This window comes from Notothenia rossii (assembly GCF_949606895.1).
Source record: "Notothenia rossii genome assembly, chromosome: 1".
Lineage (NCBI taxonomy): Eukaryota > Metazoa > Chordata > Actinopteri > Perciformes > Nototheniidae > Notothenia > Notothenia rossii.
The window spans coordinates 14,813,783-14,831,671 of NC_136912.1; the positions used below are offsets into that span (position 1 = coordinate 14,813,783).

The following is a 17,889-nucleotide window of genomic DNA, read 5'->3' on the forward strand; positions in this document are numbered from 1 at the left end:
TGAGTGTGTGTGTGTGTATGTGTGTGTGAGTGTGTGTGTGTGTGTGTGTGTGCACCTAGAGTTCAGTAGTGACCTTGTCACAGCGAGAGACCATACGGTCACTCAACAATGGCTCCGCTTTCCTTCCTGTCCTGCTGCTGTTTCCCCATCCCAGCAATCACGCTGCTCACTCCAAGTTTTTGTATGTTTGTGCAGTTTTTTGTTCATACTCTGCAGAAGAGCATTGTTCTGTCGAGTGGCAGCACGATGGGTTCAGAGTGTGTTTGTACAGTGGTGGCTCTTCACTGACTGGCTGAGAGGTTTGAGATAGGGCTGCACGATATATCGTGTCGTGACGATAATTAGGATATATAGGATATTCACATCACGTGGACGTGCAATTTTTAAAATAAAATATATATTATTATATAAATACTTTATTTTTTATTTTTAGGACATTATATTGCGATATTAAGTAGGCAAATTAACTCAAACACGTCATGTTACAATTATTTTCCTACAAAAGGAAAACTTGCGCGGCTCTCATGTCAGGGGAACTTGAGTGAGTGACATGCAGGCTCTGCATGCACAGCAAACAACCAATCACAATCAAATCTCCAAAGCAAACGGACCCGGTGATTAAAGGTAAAAACACTGAATAAAGAGCTAGCTCAACTTGTTGCTCTGATAACTTAAGATCCAGACGTCCGTGACTAAAATCCTTCATCTGGTTAAATATAGTTAAAAATTACCAATTGTATCGCATTAAAGTTCAAGAAAGGAAAAAAATCGCGAAGTCAGTTTTTTCCAATATCGTGCAGCCCTAGTTTGAGACGTTAGGGTTCATCTCTCTGAACTGTTGTTGTGCAGACGGATAAAAGAATAAGACATGTAGAATAGATAAATAAGTTGATAAATTAATAAGCGGCAGTAAATGCACCAATAGCAAATCTGATGGATGATTAATTAAACTCAATTACAAAAACAACATCCACTATTATTTTATACTACTGTCAGTCAAATCCTTCAGGATAATCACTGCTTGTTGTACAGAAGAACCAATAAGAAGATTTGTTGCATAATTCTTACCAAATTTCCTATTGCGCTTTTCAGAATTCAGACATATCTTATGAACAATTTTTATTTTGACTTGAAGTGTACAAGGCTGGTCCAACATCTGTATTGTTACTAGTGACAAGAAAAGATTCAATAGAACCAAATATGAATAAATATACATATTAACTGTTATTGCCAAAATCTTGGCCAAACTGTTTGGCCACATTTGTAGTTTTATTTTCTTACCCTCTTTTTAATGGAATGGAACGTTTTTTTATAAACAAATCTTATTTTTCTCAAATATTATGCCAAGAAAAACCACATCCAAGCTTAATTATTGATTCCAATACACAGAGCTTGATTCTATTAGAACTTCTGTGGACTTAACAATAATAGTTAGGCAGAACAGTGTGCAATAATCTGTACGCTAAAATATATTAATATGTTTTGGTTGAACGAAGAAACTGCAGATTGTATTATGTTTACCTTAACATTTCTTGTTTTTTGTAGCACCTCGTATACTTTATTTTTGACGATGTATTCTATTTTACTTAAAGAATGGAGGAATCTGCAGAAGTTCATTTTAAAATGTATCTTATTTTTTAAACGTAAATGCCATTTCATTCAATGAGTGAAAGATCAGCGTGTTTACAGATGATGCCAGTTTTCTCGTCCTCTGTGATTGGCTGGCTGCATCAGAGATTAGACACTTTAATCTGATGTATAAATACCCTGCAGCTTGGATGTGTGACAGAAACAGGCAGACACTGGGAGAGAAAGGAATAAATATATAAATGATGTTTTATTAAAGAAGCCCAGTACATAGCATGTGGCACCTGTCGTGGGTGAAGTGCTGGTACTAAAGCTGTAAATGCTGGAGTAAAATACTCTTATCTACTCCAATGTCTCCTGATCCCTACCCTGCAATCAGCTCGCTGTATAACTTTAATCAGATTTGTTAGCCTGGCACAGATGTCTCGGTTAACCAGAAAAATGTGTGTTTGTGTGAGTGTTCTGTGAGCAGCAATATGTGAATTCTCACAGCTTATTTTTCCCATTTGGTTATGAAACCACAGCGTTATCAGAGTGTTGTATGTAAATAAATCCTGACTTTTTCCCTGTGGTGGACGTAGTATGGGGCAGGAAATCCTGGAAAGACTGTGTGAGTCTGGGTGTGTGTGAGTGTGAGTGTGATTGTGTGTGTGAGTGTGATTGTGTGTGTGTGTTAAAAACTGCACTGCTTTTTTCCACTGCCAAATGTGTAGTAAATATCATCCGCCTATCTCCCTGCTATCAACTTCCTACTAATCCTTATTAGGTGTTGTTCCTATGTGGGTCGTCGTGGCAACGGGCCCCAGGCTATCTCCATAGGCAAGAACTGTGACAAGTTTGGCATCGTGGTGCACGAACTGGGTCACGTCATTGGCTTCTGGCACGAGCACACGCGGCCTGACCGTGACGATCACGTGACCATCATTCGAGATAACATACAACCAGGTGAGAATCGGTACCCACGATGCACCTGGGCCTCGGTTAAGAAAACTATAGGGTCAGTAGTTAATTTATTTTATTTGATATTGCCATCACAGTAGCATTTGAATTGGACCTAAAATGTATACGCAAGCAACGGATGCAATAGATTTTGTGTTAGTAAGAAAACGATTACTTTCAACACCTGTCCCCCTTTTTATAAGTTTAAAATAGAAAAAAAAATATATACAGATACAGTAAAATCACAAATTCATGCTCAACCAGAACAGCTTTCGGTGAGCACAGTCCTCTGCCATGTCCAATATCCCATAAAGAGCTCTTCCGATGCTCTCATTTCCAGAGTTAGGAATTCTGTCCTTCGTGAGCCTTAACTCGTAACAAGGAGGCGTGTGGCTCAGTGGACTAGTGCGTTGGTGTTCGGATCAGGGGAGCACAGGTTCAAACCCCACTGCAGACAGCATGTCGTTGTGTCCCTGGGCAAGACACTTCACCCCAAATTGCTCCTGTGGGGACTTTCCACAGTATTGAGTATGTAAGTCGCTTTGGATAAAAGCAAGTAACATGTAATGTAATATAACATGAACTCAGAGATTGCTCAGAGCGTAAATACAACACGTAGATATTTGTTACAGAGTTGTTGTTTCGACTTAAGGATGAGTTCTTGGCAAAACTCCTTTTACCGATTACTCTGGCACCAAACGATTGCAGCACTAAGGTCCTATCTGACAATGTTCAGACATTATTAATGTATCCGCCCTGTGATTCAGATCTGCTCCAAATGTAATGACTTCATCCCTGGCCCATGCTACACCCCTTTTCAACAAGTTTTATGACCAGTAGTTTCTCCATAATCATGCAGACAGACAAACAGACTTACCAAAAGGAAAACAAAACCTAATTCCAGGAGGTGATACATTCACTAATATATAGACAAAACATAGACAAGAGAAAACATAGATGTGTCTACAGGGGCATTAGGGGTGAGGACAATCTCATCTTCCTTTTAGGCATTACTTAATTAAAAACATTTGTGTTGCATTAACAGAGGAGACTGATTGTCAAACTCTGTTAAGCGTGATACAAGTTTCTAAGAGGAGTTATATGAGGACGTTTTTGGACAACGCTTGTGTCAGGCCTGTGTGAGTGTGAATAAGTTGTCTAATGACTGTGAAGTCACCTTGACCCTCCGGACTGTCTCTTTTCCTCCCACACACTCCTCTGAACACGACTTTGCCAGAAAGGTGTTAAATCAAATGACAGACCACCTGACCCAAGTTTTTATTTAGAAACAAATCTGAGCTCTCCACTGCTCTGCTCAATTGGACTTCAAGTATTTTAATATATGCCGTAATCCACATTTTGTTTTTTAGCTTTGTGTGTTCTGTAAGGATTATACGTGTTTGCGTTCATGGTGGATGAGTGATACAATTGAGATGTTCTTATACGCTGCTGTGCTTTTCGTGTGTGCAAATGTGTGTAAATGGGTGTATGTGTGCTTCGCAGGCCAGGAGTATAACTTCCTCAAGATGGAGCCAGGGGAGGTCAACTCTCTCGGGGAGCCATATGATTTTGATAGCATCATGCACTACGCCAGGAACACCTTCTCACGGTAACTAGCGGCACAGTCTGCTCTCATGACCTGTGTTGAATTTAGAGTTCATATACACACGCTGAAAAACAAAGCAGACTTCAAACCTGAAAAACTTTTCTTTTGTGAAATGTTAGTTTTGATTTTTTAAATATTTTTTTATGTAGATGTTGTTTAGTGGAGCTGATAGTTAAGACTCACCCTTGACCAACTTTTTATCACTCAGGGCAAGTAAAGGCATGTTAAAAGTCAATAAAGAAAGACTGCAACTATTTATTACCCTGGCCACATGGTAAACAAATACCAACAAACATATGTCCAATTCAAGCAGCTGTAATTATAGTTATAAAATAGTTTTTCCATTTCTTTTTACTTTAGACCCATTAAACTAACCAATATCTTCTTGTGACCACATGTCATTAGTTTTGATGTCTTCTGGCTACGACCAGCTCAAATAAAAATGGATTTTTTTACCAATGTAAAAACAATATGGAAGGGGTTGCCTGTTGTGATAACATATTAGCATATTAACTTAAAAGTTGATGATATAGATACAGATATATATTCAAAATACCTGTTTTCGAAGAATAATACATAATATGAAAGGGACTTGAAGAGCTGCAAAAATCCAGGAATTCACAAAACAGGCAAAACACAAAAAAGGTCCTCATAAACACATTTGTTCTGCCATCATATCATCCTAATCAGAGTCGGAATCCGAATACCTTTATTCATCCCGCAGAGGGGGCATTTGCATTTGTTACAGCAAGAAAAGAGCCAAAGACAGCTTAATATTAACTAAGAAGCATGCATAAAAATGAAAGATACAAAAATAAAAATAAATTACACAATTTACAAAATACACATCTGTAATATGACTCTTGGTTTTTGACCCCACTGTGTTGTTTTGTCTCAAACATCTGGAATCAGCCAGTTATTTGTCAGTATGATTGATCACAGGTTTACTTTCCATGTGAGGATGCTTTTAGTCGCTGCAATATCTACTCCTTAAACCTCTTCAATTCCCCCACTCTGCTCCATATCACAACACAAAACAAGATAGTGATAGGATGATTAGTATGTGCTCTGAGATCATAAATTGTGATGTTTTGAAGAAATATGAATGTGTGTTGAAATCTCTCGTTTCCTTCCGAAAGGGGGATGTTCCTGGACACCATCCTTCCGTCCAGAGATGAAAACGGGGTCCGGCCTGCTATTGGCCAGCGCACCAGGCTCAGTAAAGGAGACATTGCACAGGCAAGGAAGCTGTATAGATGTCCAGGTACTGATATATTTACTATGAGGTAGTGTGTGTGTGTATCTGCTAGTATCTTTAGTGTAAAAAATGTGCCCGCCCTTTCGTTCTCCAAGGCACAGAGGCGAAGTTAAGTAATTTGTTTTTCCATGTGACGCTATCTCCCTTTTTTCGGGTCTCCCACACATCATAAACACTCTTTGTGTGCTGTTCGGGGATCCCTCAGGTCCCTGCTACGCGGTACTTACGTGATCTGGAGCCACTCTCAGGCTGAGCTGTTTGGTAATTTTGCGAAAATGTGAGCAATTGCTTTTTGGCCCACGCAAACATCCCCAGGACAGGTTCAAGCTTCAGGTCATCATGTACACACTTTGTCCTCAATCTTAGAAAAACAGATTGAGTAATATTTGTCACCATTCTGGTCTGTTACATTCACCAAAGCCCCTTTTTTTATAATGATGTTTTTGATCTTGATGTTGTTCTGGCAAAATACAATTCATATGAAAATATGCACGTGTGGCATTTATTTTTGTGTGTTAATATTAATAATCCCACATATATAGCGAAAAACCAGACTGAATTTGCGTGTCCCAGCTGGAAATATACAACTTCAACCTTAAAAGGTCATATTTGAGTGATACCATATTCACTGACAGATGAACAGAGCCCCAGGGCATTGTGGGGGAAAACAGCATGCATGATGGGATAGGAGTGGCACATTTGGCTAACCTCCTTTTTGAAAGGGAGTGACAGCATTAGTCTCGGTAGGAAAATAAAAAAAGGAAGACAGCAATATTGTGTGAGAAATGTCCTTAACATTCCAATCCAGCTGCAAATCATTTTATGTCTTTTTTGTGATTAAAATAAAGTCAGTCTTGATCACTTAAAGGTGGGGTAGGTAAGTTTGAGAAACCGGCTCGAGATACACTTTGTTATATTCCATGGAATGCTCTTAACATCCCGATAGCAATGAATATCTTAAGTGCTTTGACAAAAAATCCATGAAGAAATATCATCTGTGGAAGCCGTAGTACTGTAAAAAGCACGACCAGTCATTTTAGCCGGCCCGGCTAAAGTAACTGGAAGGCCTACCTGCCTGTCAGCCTTCCATCTGTGCACAAACTTATCTCGTGCCCTCATTGGTCATGTGCGCGTTCATGTGTGTTGGAGGAGGGGCTCTGTGAGGAAGTGGCAGATTTTTTCCGGCTGTGTATTTTCAAATTCTAGTGCACTCGAGCTGGTTTCTCCAAAATGACCTACCCCACCTTCAAAGTAAAATTACTTTATTCTGCTCCACAGTGATGAGGCTTAATGACTGTGGTTCGACCTCACGTTTGCACTGATACACACAGGAATACAAACACTCATGCTGCTGTCTCCAAAATTGAACAAGCCAAACACAACATCAAACACAAGTTTATTTTGGAGGGCAATTTTAAATCCTTTACGGTTTTCCTAATCAGGAAAACCCCCTCTAAAAGTTTCCATATGGACAGATCAGATATTAAAGAATAAAGCTGTTGTTTCGACAAAATAGTCTGTTGTAAAAATGTTTGGGTAAATTGGCAGTTAACGATTAACTATAATAATAGAAATGAGAGCCATGTGTTCTTAGTGATGTACCAATCACAAGAATCAGTACACAGATGAAAGGATTACGCACAACAGCAGGACTCACCACAAAAATGTAACTCCATCTGTATGTATGTGTGTGTGTGGGTGTGTTTTGGAATGTGTGTGTGTGTGTGTGTGTTGCAGCATGCGGAGAGACACTCCAAGAGTCAACGGGCAACTTCTCATCCCCTGGTTACCCCAACGGATACCCATCATACACACACTGCGTCTGGAGAATATCTGTTACACCAGGAGAAAAGGTGCACACACACAAACACACACAAACAAACAAACTCATGGGCACACACACACACACACAAAGTGACACACACAGAGTAGCAGTGAATTTGCATGCATTAACAGTAAGAGCCTGCTGATGACGATATATTGATTATGTCCTCACACACTACAGGAGCCTTCCTCATCACCACCTCTCTTCATCTGGTCTCAGGTTCAAACATCTGTATTAAATATGTTAAATATTTACTTTTGCTCCTCCAGATTGTCCTTAACTTTACCACCATGGATCTGTATAAGAGCAGTCTGTGTTGGTACGACTACATTGAGGTCCGGGACGGATACTGGAGGAAAGCTCCGCTGCTCGGTAAGACCGGGGCGCCGGCTACTCTTTAGTAAACTGGCTGTTCTTGTTAGCACGTTCCTTCTTTAGCTCATTCATTCTGCTGAAATCACCTCAGATGAAGAAGGTTACTTCCACACTGACATGTTAAAAATGAATTATTTTTGTAAACCTTGCCTTATGGGTTTTTTAACCCTAAATCAGAAAATGTTTCAAACGCTGATAATACTGGCGCTGCTTTTTAGTTTGATACTCCAGAATTGAGCTTTAGACACGGTTTGATTCCAGATTGTGTCCTTAGTCACAACAAATCCTTCCTTGATCGAATAACCCTTTTCCAGAATAAAACAAACCAGCTTTAACTACCGTTGGTTAAAGTCCAACATTGATAACAAATTACAAACATTGCTGACCTTTTCATTATTATTTTGTACTACAACATACTTGCTGTGACTGTAAACCCATGTCCAGACCGACAGTACCGTACTCTATATAAATGTTTCATATTTATGTTGTTATCGTGTTTTTCTCATCACTTTTCATAGGCTGCATTTAATAAAAAAACTTTGGACAACCGAGTTATCTTTCATACAGGGGTTTGTTTTTACATGTGTGTTTTTAACAGGCAGGTTTTGCGGGGATAAAGTTCCTGAAGTCTTGATCTCCACTGACAGCAGGATGTGGATTGAGTTTCGTAGCAGCAGCAACTGGGTGGGAAAAGGCTTCGCTGCCATCTATGAAGGTATCGCTTCTTCCATAGAAAACCAATATTCACATAAATATGTATAAACACACATATTGTAAACTCACAGCACACAATGAAAGAAAGACTGGTTTCAAATGAGATGTTAGGCTTTAAGAAGTCTTCTTGCATTATTTATACATTCACGTGTTTCAGGTGTTGTTGGTCAGTGTAGTTTATGCTAATTTGTCCCATCTGTCCGTCTGTCTGTGTCTTTGTCCCTCTGTGCAGCGATCTGTGGAGGGGAAATCACCAAGGACTCAGGACAGATTCAGTCTCCTAACTATCCTGATGACTACAGACCGTCCAAAGAGTGTGTGTGGAGGATCACTGTGTCCGAGGGATACAACGTCGGGCTCAGCTTCCAGGCCTTTGAGGTGAGTCACTCCGTATGTGTGTGTGTTTTTCTTCCTTCCCCTTTATGTGTGTGCTCAGGAATGTCTGGGTCAGATTTCACGCTCGTATAGCTACTAGGAAGTTAATAATGTTAGTCCTGCATGTGTTTGTGTGTGTATGTGTGTGTATGTTAGGATTAGTGTTGCGCTGTAAAAATGTCAGTTAAATGACTCAATATGTCCCCATCCTCACTTCACTCTTGTAAGGTCAGAGTTCAACGTAAGACAGAAGCAAAGTTCAACCTCATTTCAAATCGCTTTAGTCTCAGACACTTCTCTTGGGTTTAACGACACAAATAATGTCTTGTACAAAGATTGAATTTGAACTTGTAGTTTTCGCTGAAATATTTGATAGTGACAGAATGGATGTTGATATTCACAGTGTTTTTTGCATCTACAACGTGCATGAATGGTTTTGTAGATCGAGAGGCACGACAGCTGTGCCTACGACTACCTGGAGGTCCGAGACGGCCCTCTGGAGACGAGCCCTCTGATTGGTCGATTCTGTGGCTACGACAAACCTGAGGACGTGCGCTCCACCTCGCACACACTGTGGATGAAGTTTGTCTCAGACGGGACGGTGAACAAGGCCGGCTTTGCTGCTAACTTTTTCAAAGGTGTGTGTGTCAGCTGGTTTTCTCAATATATTCTAACACAAAGGAAATAAATGTGCGCTGACTTGTCTGACGTGTTTTTCAGAGGAGGATGAGTGTGCCAAGCCAGACAATGGTGGATGTGAACAGAGGTGTGTAAACACTCTTGGCAGCTTCAAGTGTGCCTGCGACCCGGGCTACGAACTAGCTCCTGACAAGAAGAGCTGTGAAGGTAACCGTGTGTGTGTGTGTGTGTGTGTGTGTGTGTGTGTGTGTGTGTGTGTGTGTGTGTGTGTGTGTGTGTGTGTGTGTGTGTGTGTGTGTGTGTGTGTGTGTGTGTGTGTGTGTGTGTGTGTGTGTGTGTGTGTGTGTGTGTGTGTGTGTGTGTGTGTGTGTGTGTGTGTGTGTGTGTGTGTGTGTGTGTGTGTGTGTGTGTGTGTGTGTGTGTGTGAGAGAGAGAAAGAGAATCATTCATGTTTGTATGTGCATTCCTTTGGCTTTTGCAATGTTCTTCTGTAGGATATGAGTCTACCTCATCAGAAAAAAAAACATCCCAACGGCCTCCATCAACAGGAAAAAACATCTTTCTGACACAAAGCCACATGTCTCTCAGCTCCAATGCCAAACATTCTGTGAATGTCCTTTAATTCCATGAAGTTGATTGGTTCCCATAATCTCCCACATATTGAAACAACTGACCAGACCACTTCAAATATCCAAACTGTTGTTTTGCTCTATTCTTTGAAGAGCAGTAGTTACTCCCGATCCTCAGTGAAATAATGTGGGAAAATCCTGAAGAAGGTGGATAACATTTAATTAAAAAACAAAGAGAGGATTCTAGCCGCAGACTGAATCAGTCATTCAGAACTAAAAGAAGCACGGCGATGAAATTGTCGGAAAAAAACCGACTCTTGACCAGAGTCACTACCTAATGCTAATATACAAGGCTTTTAAGCACGGGATTCCCAATAGGTTGTTCTGTGAAATGCTGTCTTTGTGGCTTGTCTGAAATGTCTGTGTGTTTCCAGCGGCGTGCGGCGGTCTCCTCTCAAAGCTGAACGGCACCATCAGCACTCCTGGTTGGCCTAAAGAATATCCGCCCAACAAGAACTGTGTGTGGCAGGTGGTCGCTCCAACTCAGTACCGCATCTCCATGCAGTTTGAGGCCTTTGAGTTGGAGGGAAATGAGGTGAGTGTTTGTGTGTGTTCACTTTTAATGGGCAAAGTAGCCATCTTGTTGATGTGTTTTTTACAAGGGCCTTGTTTGTGTATTTAGGTGTGTAAATACGACTACGTAGAGGTGCGCAGCGGCCTTTCACCGGACTCAAAGCTGCATGGTAAATACTGCGGCACCGAGGTTCCCGAAGTCATCACCTCGCAGTATAACAACATGAGGATTGAATTCAAATCTGACAACACCGTCTCCAAGAAAGGTTTCAAGGCTCACTTCTTCTCAGGTAAGGCACTTGTGTTACACCTGTGTGTGTGTTCGTGTCTCAGTGGGTGGGAAGAGTACTTTTTTGTGTTTGGATAGTGCAAATCAAATATGATAGCTCACCGGGCGCTTTGCTAACCCCCTAACCCTCACATTAATATTGGATGAACATGCAAAGCAAATTTTAAATGTAAATTGAAAACCTTTTGTTAATTCTTTGTAATTTATTTGACTGTGTTATTATTTGTACCTATGATATACAATTCATACTCACTACTAGTGCTGCACAATACATTGTTTTATGCTTTCTTCCTGATTTCCAACGGCACGAGAAACGCAGAGAGAAAAAAAAAAGTTTCGAAGTTTTAGTTGAAAGCAATTAGTAAATGACATTATAGAATGCAACTATCATAGTTTTTTTTTTTTATTGGTGCCTTTCATTTTCAGTTCAATGCTCAATTTTTCCAAAGCAAAAAGGTTGAAATGCTGAGTACATTTCAATATATTCTTATTCATTGCAGTATTATCCTTAGCTTATTTAACAATGTCATCACATAAGGCATATGTTACTCATTGTGCATCCCATGTGACTCCATTGTGGTTAAATGCTTAAGTTTAGACAAGTAAAACACTGAGTTAGATCACCGTCATGCGGTTAAACATCAAAAACAGTGAAAGCTGGTGGAAGATGGAATTAAAACCAAAATCTTCAGCCCTGATTCTTTTGTCTCCCTCCACTGAGTGTTTGTTTGTTTGTATGTCGACGTATGTCATGTTTTTTTAGTATTTGTGTTAGTTAATATCCATATGTTTGCATACCCCTCTGTTTTATTGTCTGTGTCGTGCTGTGTCTCCACTCCTCCACACTCCCACCCTGCCCTCTCTCCCTCAGACAGGCTGGCTCTGTGTCGTATGATTGTGTTTGAGTCATGCAAGGACATAAAGCGCCGCCGCTCACCCCCCCGCGGCCTTATCAACAAGCTGACAACCTCATCAAAGGTCAGAGGTAACATGACCTCACAATCGGACTCTCTGATTGGCTCTCGTCTACCATGTGACAGGGAATGGAGTGATCCCGTTTTATCGTGGATCATCGTTTCACTCCATTCTCCTCCAGAGGGAAACATGTGCTTTGTCCAAATTCCATACTACAGATTAGTTTTACTGATATTATTTATACAACACAATAATAACATTTAAGGAATTTCAGCAGATGAATAATATCATTATACAAATGTATATGGGCCAAATAAAGGCTCAGTGCAAGCTGCAATTAGAAACTAAGATTAAATTGTTAAAGTTATGTTTTTTAAATATTTGCCATATTGTATTATATTTGTATCAAACAGTTTCCTTGTTATTATTGGCGTTAGGCACACAAAAAGGAATGTTTTTTACCAATTTGTTTTAAAAGAAAATAATAAATGTACTAAAGGAAATCGATCAAACTGCAAGCTACAGTACAGCTTTTTTCAAATGTCCAAATCTCCCAAATGTATAAAATATATTACTTTTTATTGTCTGGCATGTTACAGAAATGTCACAACTTTCCACTTTTTGTTTTAGTTGGAAATTCAATTGAATTGAGTTAATTTAATTTAAATGTCTTAGAGCTGTGAGAGTCCTTCTTTCTGTTGCGTAATAGGACAAAATGGTCTATGAGCACCACAATTGAAAATCAAATTAACCTAGGTATGTACAATTTTTTTATTGTTACTTTGGAAACATGCACTGTACACCCTAGCAACCCACAAAGATTTAGTATGTAGTTATGGAATTTGGACACAGCTATGATTCCCCAGTACAAAACCTCAACAAATATTCCCCACTCGCCGCTCCTGGGATGAATTTGTTGGATGTTAACATTAGATAATAACAATTATAGGAAGTTGTCGTGAAGCAAAGGTCCACATTTCTCTTTTATTACTCTAACATTTACAGTGAGTAAAAGCGAAAAGTTGAAACTGCTCCAACAGGCAACTTCAATTTAACATCTCCGTCTTCGTCAGAAGAACTAAACCTGTCAACTGGATGAGCTCGTCAAAGTTAAACTCCCTGCAGAACATCTGGAAGTTAAAGCACTCACAGTGGTGCGTGCCTTCACAGAGGATTTACTAGGAAAAAGTGTGAGTGTGTGCGTGTGCGTGTGTGTGTGTGTGTGTGTGTGTGTGTGTGTGTGTGTGTGTTTGATAAAAGCTGCTGTGTGAGTGGCTCTTCTATTGTCAGAAGCTGTTAGTTGGCAAAGATCCATCAGCTTTAGGGAAGGTCCCTTTGGCCTCCCACACATCTATTCTATGTGTGTGTGTGTGTGTGTGTGTGTGTGTGTGTGTGTGTGTGTGTGTGTGTGTGTGTGTGTGCGCGTGTGTGTGTGTGTGTGTGTGTGTGTGTGTGTGTGTGTGTGTCTGTGTGTGTGTGTGTGTGTGTGTGTGTGTGTGTGTGTGTGTGTGTGTGTGTGTGCGCGTGTGTGTGTGTGTGTGTGTGTGTGTGTGTGTGTGTCTGTGTGTGTGTGTGTGTGTGTGTGTGTGTGTGTGTGTGTGTGTGTGTGTGTGTGTGTGTGTGTGTGTGTGTGTGTGTGTGTGTGTGTGTGTGTGTGTGTGTGTGTGTGTGTGTGTGTGTGTGTGTGTGTGTGTGTGTGTGTGTGTGTGTGTGTGTGTGTGTGTGCGTGCGTGTGTGTGTGTGTGTGGACATTGTGTACTTGACCTGAGCAAGATACAATGAACACTGGAGCATCTACAGCAAAGCTTCTTAGCCTCTGTTAGGGTGAGAATGAACCCACAATAGCACCGTAACCACATCAGACACACACACACACACACACACACACACACACACACACACACACACACACACACACACACACACACACACACACACACACACACACACACACATACACACACACACACACACACACACACACACACACACACACACACACACACACACACACACACACACACACACACACACACACACACACACACACACACTCTGCTCGGTCTCACACACTCTCCCTTCCTCATGCTCTGTCTTCCTGTGCGGTCATCTGAAAATTCCCACCTCTGTCTCCGACACCGAGCGAGTCCTCCCTATGATCCTCCAGCGCTCATCTTCACTAAAAAGTGCTTTGTCATCATGCAGTCACAGTGACGAGAAGCCGTGTGGTGAGAAGAAACCACAAATTAAAGGATGAGGGAGAGGAAATGAGCAAGAAGCCGTAAAACAAAAACACCCCCAGTTGGTTTCTTTCAGTTTTGTTTTAAGGCTACAAATATTTAAACATTTTTAACCTCTTAACGAGCAGCTGCCTGCCACTTATTATAAACTCATACTGTGCCGCCAAACATCGTTCAAGTTTACAGACAGCTTTATTCCCAGTTCCTGTGGACAACGGATTCCCGTGCTTAAACCTCTAAAGATACAAAATATGTCAAGCTGAATTTGGGGGAAATGTTTATAAAAACATATGACGTGACATCTGGAAATGGTTGGAAATGACATCTGGAAATTATAAATTAGGTCTTTATGTTTGAATATTATATTATAATATGACTTATGCTATTATTTTACTCACTATAAACATCATAAAGCTTTAAGAGATGACAGGCTGATCCATAATATGGATAATACTGTCAGGGATATGTTTTGAATTACATTAAAGCTACTTAGAGAAATAAGCATTTTTGCTTTTCCACTGACAACGATAAAGTAAATATAATGCTTCAGCAAGCAACTGGTTAGCCTAGCTTAGCACAAAGACTTACAACAGGAAAACAGGAAAACAGGGCCGTCCCCAAGCGGAGGACCCGGGTTCGAATCCGTCTCTTGAGCATTTGCCACATGTCGTCCCCACTGTCTCCCCGTTCAGCCCTATTTCTACAATAAAGGCACTGGTTTCTCCCCCCAAAAAGCATCTGAAAAGCTCTGTAATTAAAACATATTTCTTGTTTAATCCATGTAATTAATGCAGCATAAAACAAAATCCCAGAAAGATTTAATGTGCCTTGCTGTACCAACTTAACTGTATCAACAACATAGAAAATACCACTTAATAAGGATTTTAATAAGCGGAAAAGGCGAGAATATTTAATAATTCAATTCTAGTTGATTTTATGTAACGGAACCGTTCCATAAACAACAGTTAGGACTCATTGAACTTTCAAGAAAACTAGTTCTTCTTGTTTATATGCAAATGTATGGAGCAAACTGCCCCACTACCGACTCAATTTATTCATGGGATCTACATTTAGGCGTCACCATGACAACTTAATGCCCCACATTTCCTACAATGTCCTGTGGTAGCGAACAACACAGATCACAGAGAAGTAGGTCTGCAGCATCTTTCCATGTATGGAACGAGGCTCACAAGATGACGAACGAAGGAGACGTGTCGACAGAAGCTCTCGTCACATTTTTACAGCAGTCAGCTGAGTTAACATCAGATTGAACAGAGGCGGTCGGCCCAGGAGAGAACAGCTGATGTGAGAACAGCTGTTACGGTCAGAGATGTTTCCGAGCCAAGGCGTGAGTCTGACCACAGAGCAGCCATGAGCATGAACGCCAGGAGCAGCAGGAAGACAGTTTTACAGGCCAACAGAAACACATTACTCACACTAACTAACTCCATTTGTGTGTGTAGGTGTTTCTATAACTCTAACTTTCTGTTACTGCTTTTTGTCATTATTTTTAGGGCCGCCCGCTATCAGTTCATTAATTGGTCGTTTTTGTCTTAGTCAACTTAAGATTCCTGTAGTCCATTATTATATTTTTACGGTTTCATTTATGAAGGACATTTGTGAGCAAATCTCTGGAAAACTTAAAGTGGACCTATCATGCTATATTTGAATAATATATTGTAGGGCCATACCTATATAAAACATGTCTGTGAAATTTTCTTTTTAAATACCAAACAGATCATGCATTTTAGCCATGCCTCATTTTGCTCTATTTGCTCTTTTCAAGCCCTGTTTTTGCAAGGGCTGATTCTGTGAGAAGTCTTCTTCGCTGCTTTTGTTGCAGACTACAGCGCCACTTACAGGCCTGGCATATGTACTACAGCGTCTCCAGCGCTTTCGAGCGGCAATGGCCGTGGCCCAACCCCCCATTCCCCTGATAGGTGGAGAGTTGCCCATATAGGCGGAGCACCCCTTTTCTGACGTCAGAACATTTCAAATCTGTATCAGATCTGTTGCAGCCCCGTTTTTAGAGATTTGGGTATGGAGGAAAAGAGAGAAGGTTGTATTTTCTGACACTTGGTGAGTTCTCTGACACACCGGGGACACATATTCATGTATCAAAGACGTACAAAAGTGCATTTTGCATGATAGGTCCCCTTTAAGATTTTAACTGTATTTTTTGTAGAACGTGGGATTGACAGATCTGTCGATTAAATCAACTAATCTATTTTACTGCAATAACTTCCTCTCCTTTAACCTTTCTTTGGAAATCTTAACAAAGCCACCGACACATAGTAGTAGTCTACAGGATCGGCTTCCACACAGCGGGTTGTATTAAACAGTCGATGTGTCAGTCCTGATTGTTTTAAAAAAAAAACATAATCCAACAAAAGAATAAACAGTTGAACGTTTACAACATTGAAGTAGCGCTTGATTAGTGCAGTAAGCAATAAGTGAGTCAGCTGGGCATGCTAACATTTGCTGTCAAAGGTACGGTTTCAACCATTCCCATTTTCCTCTGTTCTGGGAATAACATTTATTTGGAGAAAAGCTTGACAGGCCTGCAGTGCCAAACTGTTTTGGGGAGGGGTTTAGCATACTGTCAAAGCATCTCTTCCGGCTTTCACTCTCCTAACGCCCTGTAATAAATGTTTTAATTGACAGGTCAGTATCTGCAGGCTCACAGTTGTTGTCGTTGGTGATCATGTTTGCCTAGCATGATTGCTGAATATGTACTGTATGTTCATGTTTCTCACTATTTGACATGTTCTCTTTTACTTTCTTTTTTACTCCCATTGTCGTTGAGCTTACTTCCCTAGTTTGTTTTGATTGTTCTTCTTGAGAAGTCACTCTTTGTTTCTTCACATCTGCCTTTTCAATGCTATCTTTTCACTCCTTTACTTATCATCTTTTTTTCCAAAACTCTCTTCCCCTTCCTCAAGGTCTCATCTTTCCGCTCCTCTCCCCTGCTTGACCTCTTGCTTCCCTCCACACCTTCTTTTTTTTTCTTTCTGTTTCCACATGATTGATGTGTTGCATGTGTGTCTCTCACAGACAAAGATGAGTGCAGCAAGGACAACGGCGGCTGCCAGCACGAGTGCATCAACACGGTGGGCTCGTACGTTTGTCAGTGTCGCCACGGCTTTGTACTGCATGAGAACAAACATGACTGTAAGGAAGGTGGGTTTCACGTGCACTCACATCAGCACACACACTGGCATAAAAGCATGGGAGTGCACATGCACGTGCCGCCACATTCACACAAGCATGTGGCCCTTCACAAGAACACTCTGCGTCCGGCTTACAGCCCGTACTCTGTTTATCCTCATCAGAGTCCTCATGACAGCAGACTGGACCTTTCCATTTGAGGACTGTTTTCATTATGCTTTCAGCTCCAGATCTGAAGGTTTGAGGCTTAAGATGTGGAGATGTTCTACTTTTAGTTATAAATATGACAACTGAAATAGTGAAAATAGGATGACTTTTACTGGAGGTGTGTAAAACTTGACTGGTTTGAAACTTGAAAAAATCCTTGAGAAACACCAATTAATAATAAAAAGACAGTGTCAGGCAGGTTTAGCATCAGATGTTAAGTAATTGATCACTCTAATTATATTATTGTTTAATATTAAAACTGCAAAATTATCTAAAATATTTGTATCTTTACTTTGAATTTTCTATTGATGACTTGTGACTGGCTCTGAAAGACTCGAGTTTAGCTTTTCATTTAAATACATCAAAATGTTTTCAGTGAATTTGTTACTTTGCGTGGACTTGTCAGACATTATTCTATTTAATTACAGGTCATTTATAACATTATAATACAGCATTTGTTTGGTGAGAAGGTATTGGTCTGTGGTCAGGGGTACGGATTGACATGAGACTTGATAATACAAATGTATTCAATTATAAAGTTCTTGTGTAGGTATTAAGAGATGCTTAACTTAATTTGCCTCATAAGACTTACAGTATAGTCACTGCAGCT

At 40.5% G+C, this 17,889-nt stretch overlaps 1 protein-coding gene across 4 annotated transcripts in view; it reads left to right on the forward strand.

Moving 5' to 3' along the window:
• The window catches only part of tll1 (tolloid-like 1), a 45,597-nt gene that overhangs the window by 18,647 nt on the left and 9,061 nt on the right, over positions 1–17,889 (forward strand). For 3 of the 4 annotated variants that reach the window (XM_079665929.1, XM_079665930.1, XM_079665928.1), the window contains 13 exons: positions 2,354–2,532; positions 4,030–4,135; positions 5,272–5,396; positions 7,128–7,243; positions 7,485–7,587; positions 8,189–8,305; positions 8,537–8,682; positions 9,122–9,317; positions 9,400–9,525; positions 10,322–10,482; positions 10,570–10,750; positions 11,621–11,734; positions 16,959–17,084. In XM_079665929.1, coding sequence (XP_079522055.1) covers positions 2,354–2,532; positions 4,030–4,135; positions 5,272–5,396; positions 7,128–7,243; positions 7,485–7,587; positions 8,189–8,305; positions 8,537–8,682; positions 9,122–9,317; positions 9,400–9,525; positions 10,322–10,482; positions 10,570–10,750; positions 11,621–11,734; positions 16,959–17,084 — 1,796 coding nt within the window. The remainder of the gene's footprint in view (positions 1–2,353; positions 2,533–4,029; positions 4,136–5,271; positions 5,397–7,127; positions 7,244–7,484; positions 7,588–8,188; positions 8,306–8,536; positions 8,683–9,121; positions 9,318–9,399; positions 9,526–10,321; positions 10,483–10,569; positions 10,751–11,620; positions 11,735–16,958; positions 17,085–17,889) is intronic. The other variant, XM_079665931.1, reaches the window with a different exon arrangement.